The following is a 13,675-nucleotide window of genomic DNA, read 5'->3' on the forward strand; positions in this document are numbered from 1 at the left end:
ATCAATTATTACAATCTTTATGTTTATGTTCTGCCTGCACCAGCTTTGAAAGGAGTTCCAAAATTTTATTTACTTTTTATTGAGGGATATTTGATACTAAGATGGTAGTGGGTTTTTTTTTTATCTTCCATTTTTAAAAAAGCAATTTATTACAGAACAAAGTTTAGACCAGTTCCCAAGCAGCAGCTTGTAACTTAATACCTGTTCTAAAGCATAATAAGGTGGCAGCCAAATTTTTATCACAATTAACCATTAACCGAGTCAACACGAGTATTAAAGCTTTGATTTTATTAACAGTCACGAAACAACCAGTTAGGGAAAACACATTCATGCCAATGGAAGCCATTTAACTGCAAACATCATTTAAAAAAGATTAAAACAAAAATTTTTTAATGTTTTATTTATTTCTGAGAGAGAGAGAGAGAGAGAGAGAGAGAGAGAGAGACAGCGTGAGCAGGGGAGGGTCAGAGAGAGAGGGAGACACAGAATCTGAAGCAGGTTCCAGGCTCTGAGCTGGCTGTCAGCAGAGTCCGACAGGGGGCTTGAACCCACGAACCGTGAGATCATGACCTGAGCTGAAGTCGGACGCTCAACCTACCGAGCCACCCGGGCACCCTTAAAAAATTGTTTTTAATGTTTATTTATTTTTGTGAGGGGGACAGAGCGTGAGCAGAGGAAGGGCAGAGAGAGAGGGAGACAGAATGGGAAGCAGGCTCCAGGATCCAAGCTGCCAGTACAGAGCTGGATGCGGGCTCCAATTTATGAACCTGCGGGCTCGAACTCCTGAACCGTCGGATCATAACCTGAGCAGAAGTCCCATGCTCAACCGACTGAGCCACCCAGGCGCCCCTAACTGCAAACAGGTCATAATGGTTCACAGAAAGCTAAAGGACTTGCATAGTCTCAAGTAGTTTCCGTACCAGGCGGCGCAGATTATTCTCTCTCAGGTGACAATACTTGCCTAACCTAAAGCTCAATCCTTCGTAGGTCCACGTTCCTGAGCTTAGAAAATACTGACTATAATGAGCAAGAGCACCGGAATAATCACTTCCACTTAAGGAGAATATCTCCTCCTTCCTTCAACACCACACAGCCAACCTGCACGCACCTTCGCCAACAGCTAACAAGCCCTCCCACACCGCCCTTGCCTTAGGGGAAACGTTCAAGCTCTGGCTCTCGCGGGATCTCGCGCCTTGGAGTAAGTCAACTGGATCGCGCGCCCCATCGAACCCCCGCGGGAATACAGTTCGCCAGGTCCGGAAAGCCGGGAAATCGCGGGCGGGGCGGGGTTAGCTCGGTGAGCGTGAAGGCGGGGCCTTTTCCAAGGAGGCGGGGCGGGAGCGAGACTGGGAGTGGGGCGGGTCTCCCGGGACCTGTTGATCGCAGGTGTCACTGCCCCGACTGGCCCTTGGGTGTCGGGGCGTGTGCGCATGCTCCATGCGCCGGGTCGAGCTCTGGGCGGCGATACCAGACGCCTCTGCTCCAGTTCCCGGTGAACCGCGACTCCGGTGGCAGCTGTTAGTGTCGACGGGGTGTTGGCGTGAGGCAGAGCTGGGCCAGCGGGAGGTAGCTCTTCGGAAGTGCAAGGCCGGTATTTCTCTACCTGCACCGCACGCTCCTCTCGTTAGGAGGGCAGAGCTCAAGGTAAGTCTCCGAAACTAGTCTCTAGATAGAGATCCAAAGACCTGAGAGCCCGGGCCTGGGTGGGAGACCCCAGTTCCAGCGCCAGACCGTGTCTCCCTAGCAGCGCTGCGACATCCTCCGCCCCTGCTTCGCGGACTCTTTGCCTGGGTTCAGGCACCCGGGGGCACGAAGCCTGCCCGCCTCCTTCCCGCCACGTCCCGGCCCTGGCGGAGATGCCTCTGGGCAGGCTGGAGGCGCGCTGCAGGCGCGCAGGAGGCGAAAGGAGGTGCTGTATTTACTGGGTCGTGGCTGTTCTTGCTGCTGTGCTTGAGGACGGGCAAGAGGCAGAACCTGGAGTGCAGCTGGGTGCGTTGGGATTATGAATATACGCTAATTTGTTCCCTGCCCCTTGCTTGCGGAGCCACTCCCGAGCAGCAGTTTTATAAAGGGGTCTAGATGGTTATGTTGCCTTCCTTGGAGAAGAGAGATGACTGGATACGTAAGAATCTCTGGGCTGGTGGTTTCTGGGTGGTAGTAGTAATTTATAAAGTTAATGTTTAGCTTTTAAACAACAACTTATGGGACATTTACCAAACTACTTTTAAATGTCGTTGGAGAACAGGAAGTACTTGTACAGGTGTACGAGGGAGGCTTTCTAAAGGTTGCAATCTGAGCATGTTCTGAGGTTTTCTTATCCTGCTGCATGGTTTTCTGTATCAGTGCAGAGTCTGATTAATTATTAGTGCTTGCAAATGCTTGCAAAATGTACTGCAAGGCTTTATTTGTTAGACAGCAGAGTATGCCAAAATGTTTCCTTATCTGGAAAAACATATATATTTTTGTACTGGATTTTGTACTGGATCAAGGCTGTTTGTGAGGAATGTTTAAACTTAGGAAGTTCTTTGTGATTAGGGTCTGATTCACTTTTAACTCTGTTCTTTATTAAAAAAACAGCTAATTCTCAGTGTTTAAAAGAAGTAACAAGTGCTAACGCAAAAACCCGATTGAAATGAATTTTTGGCTAAATGGATACTTGCTTGTTAGTTTAATTTTCTATTTTCGGTTTCCTGATGATGGCCTAGGTAAAGCTCCTTCATCCTGTGAAGGAGAAATCAGAAAAACAAAGCTTACTTTTTAAAAGTAATATATGCTTTATCTGCCATTGTCATAAGAATTAAAATAGACAAACTCAACTGTAAGTTAGAGTTAATTATAGTCTGGGGAAAAAACACAGATTTTGTTTTTGTTTTATGTTTTGGAGGCTCTTAATAGGAGCTTTTTGGACAGTTTGTCTAGGTTCGTGATTACTGGTGATTTGTTTAAGTTTGCTCATAAGTTAAACTCATTGTTAGTTATGTGTATTTTTTCCTACAGTGTAGAAAATAAGTAACCAAGAACAGACCTTTTTTTTCTCTATTAATTAAAAAACTTTTTATAAGCATATGTAGGTTGTATGTAGTTCATGAAACCTGGCACTAGTAGTCAACCCATAAATATTCTCTAGAAGATATAGAAAGTAGTTTTTTAAAAGATAGCTATTTCAGTATGGGAGGGAATCCCTTTTCCACATGGTTTGTTCTCTTTCTTAAAAATGAAAATCTCAAAAAAATGAAAATCTCTTTTCAAAACCTTTTATGATTTTAGAGGGTATTGTGGTTCAAGATTTTTTTTATATTATTTAGTGCCAAATAAACGTTTCTTTTAAACTCTACTACCAAGAAACAATATTGGAATTATGGTTTAGAAGTTTGGTTTAGCAAGACAAAGTTAAAGAATGAAAATTCTGATTTATTTTAAGGTTATGTATACATTAAAAAGTCAAAATCAGGGTTATTTTCCCTGTTGATACTGTTTGGAACTCGCTCACCTACCACAGTAGGGAGGATGTTGCTGTACCCTACAATTTTCCAAAAGTATGTTTGAAATCTATACGCTGGTACATTAAGTTATCCCACAAAGATGTTTAGTTACTACAATACTGAGCAGATCTTGTTATTTGACAGCTTTAACTATAAGGGTGTTTCTTAATTATAGATCTGAAAGACGACCTACAGCGAGGTCGTTTACATAGTGCATCTGGAAGTATTTTGAATAGAGTGTGCTAGGTGTGCTTGTCAGTCTGGTCTACTGGTACTCATGAGCTCTTGGATTAAGGAACAAATGTATGTCATCTTTGGAGTACTCGCGGTAGATTAGTGATGATACAGATATAGCATTAGTATTATTATAATTTTGTACAAATGTAAAGATTTTAGAAAATTTTGCATTACAATATATGCACATAGTAGGAACAAGAAATAGATGCAGCCTGTTCTACCACAGATAAAATCTTCAAAGGTTATTTAAACTTTAAATAACTTCATATCTTAGTCTTGTAAGTTATTATGATCTTTTTAAAGATAATAGAATATTATATATAAAGAGACGGGTGGTGCTCTTTAGGTAAGAAATATCTTTTTTTTAAAATTTTTTTTTTTTAATGTTTTACTTATTTCTAGGAGAGAGAGAGANCTAAGCCACCCTGGCGCCCCTAGGTAAGAAATATCTTTTATTTGCTTCTCCAAGTTAACCCATATCCTCTCTCAGGAGTTCTTTTTTTTTTTTTTTTTTTTTTTTTAATTTTTTTTTTTTTAGGAANACTCAGGAACTGTGAGATCATGACCTGAGCTTAAGTCGGATGCTTTACCAACTGAGCCACCCAGGCGCCCCTCAGGAGTTCTTAAAGTAGGGTCCAAGATTAGAACTGTAGTCTGTGACTACAATTGAATTTTAATGTAATTGATTCTTTTGTAATCTTATGATCAATTTTTCTTTCTCTCTCTCTTTCTCTCTTTCAATGTTATGAATTTTATTTTATGCATTTACAAACATTCATTTTTCCAAAGAGTCCAAAGGCCTCATTAGGCCACCAAAAGTGTCTGTGACATACACAAAAATGCTACAAACCATTGCATGTGGTTGAAGAATTTTTGTTTTATGAGTCACTTCGGAAAAGTTGCTGCTTATATTCATATTTGTAATTCATCAGAAAATAAAATATTATGCAACATAAACCATATTTTAGTATCTAAGCTATCATTTCAGCTATCTGAATTGTTGTCATATTTTTTAATTAATTTGGTATTAAAAATTTTTTTTAATGTTTATTTATTTTTGAGAGAGAGACAGAGCACAAGCAGGAGAGGGGCAGAGAGAGAGACACAGAATCCAAAGCAGACTCCAGGCTTTGAGCTGTCAGTACAGAGCCGGACACTGGGCTTGAACCCACGAACCATGAGATCATGACCTGAGCTGAAGTCGGATGCTTAACCGACTGAGCCACCCAGGTGCCCTTAATTTGGTATTTTTGAACACATTTTATAAATGTAACTTCTGTTTACTTCTGTTTTGTAAATACTGACTTGCAGAAAGTAGTTTGAAGAAATATTTTTCCTTTGGAATTTGGAAGTTTCCAAATTTTTCTTCCTTTTTGTGATTTTCTGAGTTAGCAAATTTATTCAGTGAACATTTATTGACCTATTGTATGCTAGGCACTAGAAAAATCAAAAATAATGAGACAAAGCTAAAGTAGTCAGAAATATGAATTCTTCCTTTCTGAGCCTCAGCCTGTTCTCAATCCTCCCCCAACTAAACTGAGTTTCCAGAGATAAAAGAGTCTTTGTTTTCTTATACCATTGCCTTTGTAAGATGCCGCTTCTCTTCCTCCCATTACCCTGTCAACTTACTGGTCACCCAGACCACACCTGTGAAGTATTTTCTAATCTAGCAAAGGACAGTACATTATTTCGTTTTTGTGTTATGACTGCACTTCGTACATTTCTTTTAAAAACCTGTACTGTGTTTCTGTAGAGGGAAGACAGAGTAAGGGAATCTGGAGAGGATGGTATGTGTACTTTTGTCTTAAGTGTAAGGGGAGTATCATGTGGACAGCACAAAGGGTGGGAGGCAGGCAGGCAGGGGAACTTTCTCTGGGACCCAGAGACATGATGAGAGCAGTGTCTGATGTATTTTTGGTGTTCTAGTTATTTTTTATGGCTAGATGGATTATGTTATTTGTGAATTAAAATTGTCATTAAGGAAGTTTGTAGTTATTTTTCTGAAACGTGGTACATAGGTTGAGTTTTTCTAAACTAAATCTCATTTGTTTACATTGTTATTCCATAGTTGCTTTCCATTTATTTCTGATGCATTGCCTTCTAATGTTTTAACTTAGTTTCTCCTTCTCTAGTCCAAAAGGTTGTAAATGAATGTTTAAAACAATACTGTGATGAATCCACTTGTAAAGGGAAGCATTCCCATTTTTTTGTACATTAGAATTTTTCATGTTAAGTTTTCTTAAAGTAGGATAGCTCTGTAAATGAAATTGTTTTATATTCTCCTAAGAATAACTTACTCACAGATAATTAAAATTTAGAAATTGATACTTTATTGTACAATTTATCTGATCTTATTAAGGCTATAGTCAACATTGATACATCAGTGCAAGGAAATGGAGAGAGATAGCAAAATGATATATAAAATATCATATAAGATAGCTTTTACTTTCTTTTCCAATGTTTATATTATTAAAAACCATTTACCTCAAAGGTAGTGTTGTTGCTGTCATTATAATTAGTTTATAGTTATTGAATGCCTGCTTATTTGGGGGCATTTATTAGGTATTTTATACATGGTTTATGATACTTAACAACTGTGAACCTTTTTATATGATTATAGATTATGTAACTGATATGATTTTAATGACCAAATAGTTGAGTAGTGTTCTGTGATGCTAAAAAGCTTTATCAGAGGTGGAATAAATAATTATGGGACATGTGAGGTCAGTATCAGACCATAGATTCTGTCCTTGTCAAGAACCTATCAGGGCATTCTTTATCCACCAGATGTTTTCTAAACTTTTTAGCCTGCCAACTAAACTCTTGCTCCTCTCATGGTAGCCTTCCCTGTTTTGGGACAAACAGGATGTTGGAACCCTAGAAGATTTTTCCTCCTATATAATATGTTGCATAGACCTGAAATAATCCTACCTCCTTGGCAATAGTACTGACAGTGATGTAGCTGCCACGTGGTGGGAGATTGTCCTGAGCCCTGATTGCCTAGGTCATCTTTGTTATAGGAATACTGATTTGTTGATTGAAGTGTCACTTTATTTCCTGAGCTTTCTTCAATAAATATTTAACGAGTACTTACCGGATACTGTGCACTGTTCTACATTCCTGGGATTCACTTTGCATTCTAAGATGATTGGGAAGAGAAACAATAACAATCCCAAGTCAGTTATATAGTATATAAGATGATGGTAAATGCCAGGAGAAAAGAAAAGGTGAAGCAGGGTAAGGGGAGTTGGGAGTGTGGACTGGAGGTTGTGATGGGTTGCAATTTTAAATCAATATAGGCCTCTTTTAGAAGGTGTTTTTGAGCAAAGCAATCATGAAGGGAGCCAGGGAGAAGTCATGTGGTCATCAGGCAGAAGTGTGTTCTAGGCAGAATAGCCAGTGGAAGGACTCTAAAACAGGTGTTTGAATGGTGTGTTCAGAAATAAGGAGGACACTGATACAACTGTAGTGGAGAAAGTAAAGAAAGGGAAAGTCGAGGTAAAGGTGAGGGGATGGGCAGGTGTGACATAGTAAGAGATATACAGTATTTGAGCTCTGGCACCAGTTTCCTGGCACACAGCTCCTAAAACGCTTGGAATCTCTGGAAGTAATAAATGTTTTTTTTTGCATGCTAATGAGATGACTGGTGGTTGGAGGCCCCTAGATAGCCTTAGGAGGGGGGTTGGTTGCCAGGGGGACCAACTGTGTGATTAGAGGAATTGCACTTTCAGCCTGCCCCCTCTCCCTCCACTTCCAGGGAAGGGAGTGTGGTGGAGTTTGAGCTAACCACTAATGGCCAGTGATCAATCAGTTGTGCATGTGTAATGAAGCCTCCATAAAAAATCCTAATTGAAGGGATTTGGTGAGCTTTTGGATTGTTGAACATGGGGAGGTGCTGAGAGGGCGGTATGTCTGGAGAGGGCATGGAGTATCCCTTCCTGAATACCTTGCCTCTTTGTCCCATGCTGTTTCTGAGTATCTTTTTATGATAAACCTGAAGTCTAGTCCATAAGCTGTTTTCCTGAGTTCTGTGAATCATGCTAACAGATTAATTGGGTCCATGGAGAAGGTCATGGGAACTCCCAAATTACAGGTGATTGATCAGAAACACAAGAAATAACTCAGGACATGTGATTAGCAGCCGAAGTGGGAGGGATGGTCTTGTGGGACTGAGCCCTTGACTTGGGATTTAACACTGACTTCAGGTAGATAATGTCAAAATTGAGTTAAATTGTAGGTGTTGTGTTGGTGTCCACTGAGAATTGGGGAATGGTTTATTGTGGAGAAACACATCTGGTCTCAGAAGTGGTGGGAGAGTATGAAAAGTGTTTTTTACTTTTAGCAGGTAGTATAGGGCCTTGTAATCCATTATAAAGACTTTTTGGGTTTTAATCTGAAGGTAATAAAGACCCAGTGAAAGGTTATAAGGAAGGGAATGACATTATGATTTAATTTTAGAAGGATCTTTTCTAGAACCCTCTGTTCTTGAGGGTAGGTTTTGAAGCATAAGGGTAGCACCTAGGAGACAATTAGACTATTCTAGTAATCCAGGCAAGATGTGATGACGAGTAAGATGAGAATAGTAGAATTGGAGGGGGTGAGAATTGGTAGAATTCTGCCAGAATTCTGGCAGAGATAGGTGAGAAAGAAGAGTCAAAGATCATAGCAAGATATTTGTTCTGAGCAACTGGAAAGACAAAGTTACCATCAAATGAGATGAGGGAAAACATATAGATAAAGCAAGAGTTCCATTTTGGGTTTTGTCAAGGCAAAGAAATGTTAGGTTATGCCTGTTTGGCATAATTGGCTTCTGGAGTCATATCTTAAAACAGATTGCTATAAGTCATCATCTTTAATGTTCATACTCTATATTTTGGATACACATAAACTCAGGTCTTTCTCTAGTTATCAGTGGGAACTAATGAGTAGGTAAAAGCCATAAGAGATAAAGCATAGTTCTTTTTTAGACAAAAAGAAACAGAGTTGAAAAGTGCAGAACATTGGAAATTATTAAAATTTGCCATTTTTGTTTGTGGTGGTACAGCATTTTCTTATGACTTTAATACCATTTTCTGTCTTTGCTTTATAAATTTTCTAGTACACTCTTCTCTAATACCTCCATTTGTAGGGTAACAATGGTTTTGTATGTCAAAGGATATCTGTTCTTAAGTTACATCTTTCTTAACTCTAATCCTTCAACTTACAGAATTGATGATTCCTCTATACTGAATTAGACTTTTAATTCCTTCAACTTGCTATACCTCTTCACCTTGCTATCTTATTGAAAATGAAACCTTGAATACTTTTACTAGTTAGGTGAACAGTTGTAATATAACAATAAAAAGTCTTCAGTGTGTCCTTGAGTTGCTGTATTGCTTATTAGTGAAAAGATGTTAAAATGAAATTTTACTTTACAGCTTGATGGTTAGGCCAGGATACTATTAAGAATATATTTCAGTAGCTTTATTAGCAGTGATTCTATACTTTTGTAGGATTGTGGGTATTTCTGATTTTCCTTAAGCAGTATTTCTATGTTATTTTAGAAATCTATGTAATATTTTATAATCAAAACAAGTCCCAATAAACGTAAAAGAACAAAGGAATTTCATGGCTTTATTAGCTCTTTTATGAGTTTTCTAGGACTGCTATAACAAAGCAGAACAGACTGAATGGCATAAAACAATAGAACTTTATTCTCTCACAGCTCCAGAGACTGGAAGTTCAAAATCAAGGTTTGGCAGAGTTGTTCTCTTTCAAGGGCTCTAAGCAGAAGCCTTCCTCTCCCTGTTTGGCTTCTGGTGGTGGCTGTCAATCCTTGGTGTTCCCTTACCTGTATCACAGGCACATTCCCTGCCTGTCATTAAACAGTATTCTCTCTGTGTGTTTCTTTCTCTTTTAATGATAACTGCCAGCCTTATTGGATAAGGGCCCACACTAATGACCTCATCTTAACCTCATTACATCTGCAAAAGCCCTATTTCCAAATGTTCACAGGCACTGGAGGTTAGGACTCTGATACACCATTTGGTGAATACAATTCAATTTGTTTTATAGCTTAATATTCACTTTCAAATCAATTGAAGAAAAGGGAACTCCTCCAAACTCCTTTTTATGAGGCCAGCTTTACCCTGATAACAAAGATAAATAAGGACTACAAGGAAAGAAAATATAAGCCAATATACCTGGCAGGTATAGATGGAAAAGTTCTCAACAAAATATTAGCAAATCAAATTCAGTAGCATATTGAAAGGATCATGTACCATGATCAAGTGGGATTTATTCCTGGCATGCAAGGATGGTTCAATATTTGCAAATCAAAAAATTTCACATACCACATTAAAGAGAAGGAAAAATTAAATGCAGAAAAGCACTTAACAAAATTTAATATCCTTTCAGTATAAAATTTCTCAACAAAGTGGGTATATCGGGAATGTGCCTCAATATAATAAAAGCCATTTATGACACGCCCACAGCGGGCATCATTGTTAATTATGAAAAGTCCAAAGCTTTTCCTCTAAGATCAGAGACAAAACCAGGGTGCCTATCTCACCACACCAATTCAACATAGCACTGGAAGTCCTAGCCAGAGCTGTTAGTCAAGAAACAGAAATAAATGGCATCCAAATAGGAAAGGAAGAAGTGAAACTATCACTAAAACTCCAGCAGGAACTGTTAGAAATAATGCTTGAATTTCGTAAAGTGCAGGATACAAAATCAATGTAGAGAGATCAGTTCCATTTTTATTCAGTCAATTTTATCTGAGCCTAAAACAGCAATATCAAGTTTCTTTTCATTTATTGTTTTCTGGTATGTCATATTTATTTTAATTTTTTATTTGTGTATATACATATATAACTTATATAATGTGTAAATGCAATCGAGATGCATAGTATAGGGTTTTTTTGTACAGGCTTTTTTTTTTTTTTTTCACTTTTATTTGTTTGGCTGCCCATCCCCATTTTAATAAAATATATACACTCTTCCTTGTTCAGAAGATCATATAAAGCATATATATTTTTCACATGTATTATTTTACCAAAATGGGATTATATTACATTTCTGCATTTTGCCTTTGTCACTCAAAAACACCCTCTTATATAATTATGTCCCTATTTATGAATATTATTTTTGATTCTTATTTATTTGCACCTACCTAATATATCTCAATAAGGTAATACTTTTGGAGGCCATAGATTCTCATTATTGGGGCTTTTTGATTGAAGGGTGTTTGTTTTGGGGGTATCCTGATGGCTCAGTCGGTTGAGCGTCCAACTCTTGCTTTCGGTTCAGGTCATGATCCTAGGGTTGTGGGATTGAGCCCCCTGCTGGGTTCCATGCTAAGTGTGGAGCCTGCTTATGATTCTCTCTCTCTCTCTCTCTCTCTCTCTCTCTCTCTCCCTCTCTCCCTCTCTCCCTCTCTCAAGGTAAAAAAAATAAATATATATGTTTTAAATTTTAATGGCTGTTGACAGGTTGATACAGTATTGTTGCAAGGATATTACAGTATAATTACATTTCTTATTAGTCAGCAATAAGAGAAGGTACTTCTTTCCATTTATCCCTACCAGCAGTGTTTCTTTTAACTTTGCAAGTCTGATAGAAAGAAATAAAGTACTTTCATAATGCCTCTATGTTGAAGTCTCCAAAATCCCTCACATTCCCAGGTTTGGTGATTTTATAAAACTGAGTACTCAGCATATAGTATTTCCTGGTATGCTTTATTAATTACAGCAAAAAGAAATAAAGCAAAATCAGTAAATGGGGAATGATCATGGGGTGACATCTGATGGAAATCAGGCACAAGTCTCTCATAGTTGTATTCCAGTGGAGTCACATGAAATACATGAATCCCTCTAGCAACAAATTGTGGTGATATATATAAAATGTTGTCTACCAGAAAGCCGTTTAGAGACTCAGTGCATAGGGTTTTTATTGGGTTAGTGGTCACATAGTTATCCTCTGCCTCATATGTTATGAAAATTCCAGACTTCCAGAAGGAAAACAGGTCAGTTGAAGATAAAACACAGCTCAGGCACAGTGACCAACACTCATTAGTTATTGTGGCGGGAATCCTCCCAAAAATTTAAACTCCAAAAGCCTAAATCTTGCAAGCAGGCCTTTCTGAGATAGCAATCTCTGACCTACTATGTTGTCTTTTTCTTTTTTCTTAAGTAGTTTTATTGAAATATAATTCACATATCCTACAGTTCACTCATTGAAAGAGTATAATTCAGTAGTTTTTAGTATATTTACAAGAAGGCCGACTTATCACCACAATTTTAGAACATTTTCATCTCCTCAAAAAGAATCTTTGTATCCTTTAGCTCTTACTCTTCCCTTCTCATCTCTATAGCCCCCATTTCTCCAGTCTAAGCAACCACTGATTGTCTCTGTAGATTTCTCTCTTCTGGACATTTTGTATGAATGAAACATAATGCGTGATCCTTCATGACTGGCTTTTTTCACTTAGCAAAATGTTTTCAGTGTTCATCCATACCGTGGTATGAGAAGTACTTCATTTCTTTTTATGTCTGAATAATATTCTGCTGTTTGAATATGTATACACACATAACACACTCATACCATACGTTGTTTATTCCTTCCAGTAGTTGGTGAACATTTGGGTTGTTTCCACCTTTTGGCTGTTACAAACATTGCTTTGTTAGCTCTTTTCTGGATAATCTCTTATTGAAAGAATAATATAGAATCACATTTGCATTCCTGGAATAAACCCTCCTTGACTATTCTTTTCAGTAGTGTATATCATTCTTTGATACATTGGTAGATTATGTTTGCTAGTGCTTTATTTATAAGTTTTGTATCCAAGTTGAATTAGTCTGAAATTTATCATTTTTAAAAATTTTTTTATTTCCTTTTGAGAGAGTGAGAGAGAGAGAGACACTGTGTGAGCAGGGGAGGGTCAGAGAGAGAGGGAGATACAGACTCTGAAATAGGCTCCAGGCTCCGAGCTGGCAGTCAGCACAGAGCCCAACGCGGGGCTCGAACCCATGAACTGTGAGATCATGACCTGAGCCAAAGTCGGACGCTTAACCGACTTAGCCACCCTGGCGTCCCTATCATGTTTTGATATTAAAGTTATGTTAGCTTCATGAAATGATTTGGGATGCTTTGTATATTATTTTTCCTGTGGTCTGCAATAATATACCATTAGAATGAACGGTTCTTTAACTTTTAGATAAAATTGAACTTTGAATCCATCTGATCCAGATGCCATTTTCAGTGGGAAAACATTTGTGTCCACATTGTTCTAGGTTTTGAAAATATTTTCTACTTTTTCTTGGCCTAATTTTGTTAATTTGTATTTTGTTAGGAAATTACCTATTCTTTTGGATTTTAAAAGTTATTGCCATAAAATTAAGTGGTATTCTTTTATAATTCTTTTGGTTGCTTATGTATCTGTGGTCATTTCTCATTTTTTCAGTCTCCTTGGTGTCTTTTTCTTTTTTCCCTTAATCAAGCTTGTGAAAATTTTGTCTGTTATATTAGTTTTTTACAAAAGTTTATTTTTAGATTTATGTTTTTTTCCTTTCTTTTTTAAATGTTTATTTTGAGAGAGAGATAGAGCTTGTGTGCTGGGCAGGAGGAGCAGAGAGAGAGATAGACAGACAGAGAATCCCAAGCAGGCTCTATACTCAGCACAGAGCCCGACACAGATCTCAATCCCGCCACCCTGGGATCATGACCTGAGCCAAAATCAAGAATTGGACACTTAACTGAGCCACCCAGGTGCCTCCATTTCTATTGTTTGCCTGTAAATAGGCTTGAAAATCTCTCTCTCTCTCTCTTTTTAGTTTAAGGCTTCACAATTTTCATCCTACTTCTTTCCCCACATTATGTGTGGATTTTTTTTTTTTTTTAGTTATCTAGTCTCTGAGTTTTTTGGTCTTTAATTCTGGAAAAATCTTAGCCATTTCAAAAACTGCTTAGTCAGTTTA

General features: G+C 38.1%; 1 protein-coding gene across 7 annotated transcripts in view; it reads left to right on the plus strand.

Annotated features, from left to right (window-relative positions):
* The first annotated feature begins 1,420 nt into the window (after positions 1 to 1,420).
* USP53 (ubiquitin specific peptidase 53) overlaps positions 1,421 to 13,675 on the plus strand; it is a 64,488-nt gene continuing 52,233 nt past the window's right edge. For 3 of the 7 annotated variants that reach the window (XM_077752764.1, XM_077752768.1, XM_077752769.1), the window contains exon 1: positions 1,421 to 1,644. In XM_077752764.1, coding sequence (XP_077608890.1) covers positions 1,438 to 1,644 — 207 coding nt within the window. In that variant the 5' untranslated portion in view covers positions 1,421 to 1,437. Of the gene's footprint in view, positions 1,645 to 4,134; positions 4,158 to 4,807; positions 4,950 to 13,675 lie in introns of those variants that run through there. The other 4 variants (XM_077752765.1, XM_077752770.1, XM_077752766.1 and 1 more) reach the window with 3 other exon arrangements.

This window comes from Crocuta crocuta, unplaced genomic scaffold, assembly GCF_008692635.1.
Source record: "Crocuta crocuta isolate KB4526 unplaced genomic scaffold, BGI_CrCroc_1.0 scaffold451, whole genome shotgun sequence".
NCBI classification, from domain to species: Eukaryota; Metazoa; Chordata; class Mammalia; order Carnivora; family Hyaenidae; genus Crocuta; species Crocuta crocuta.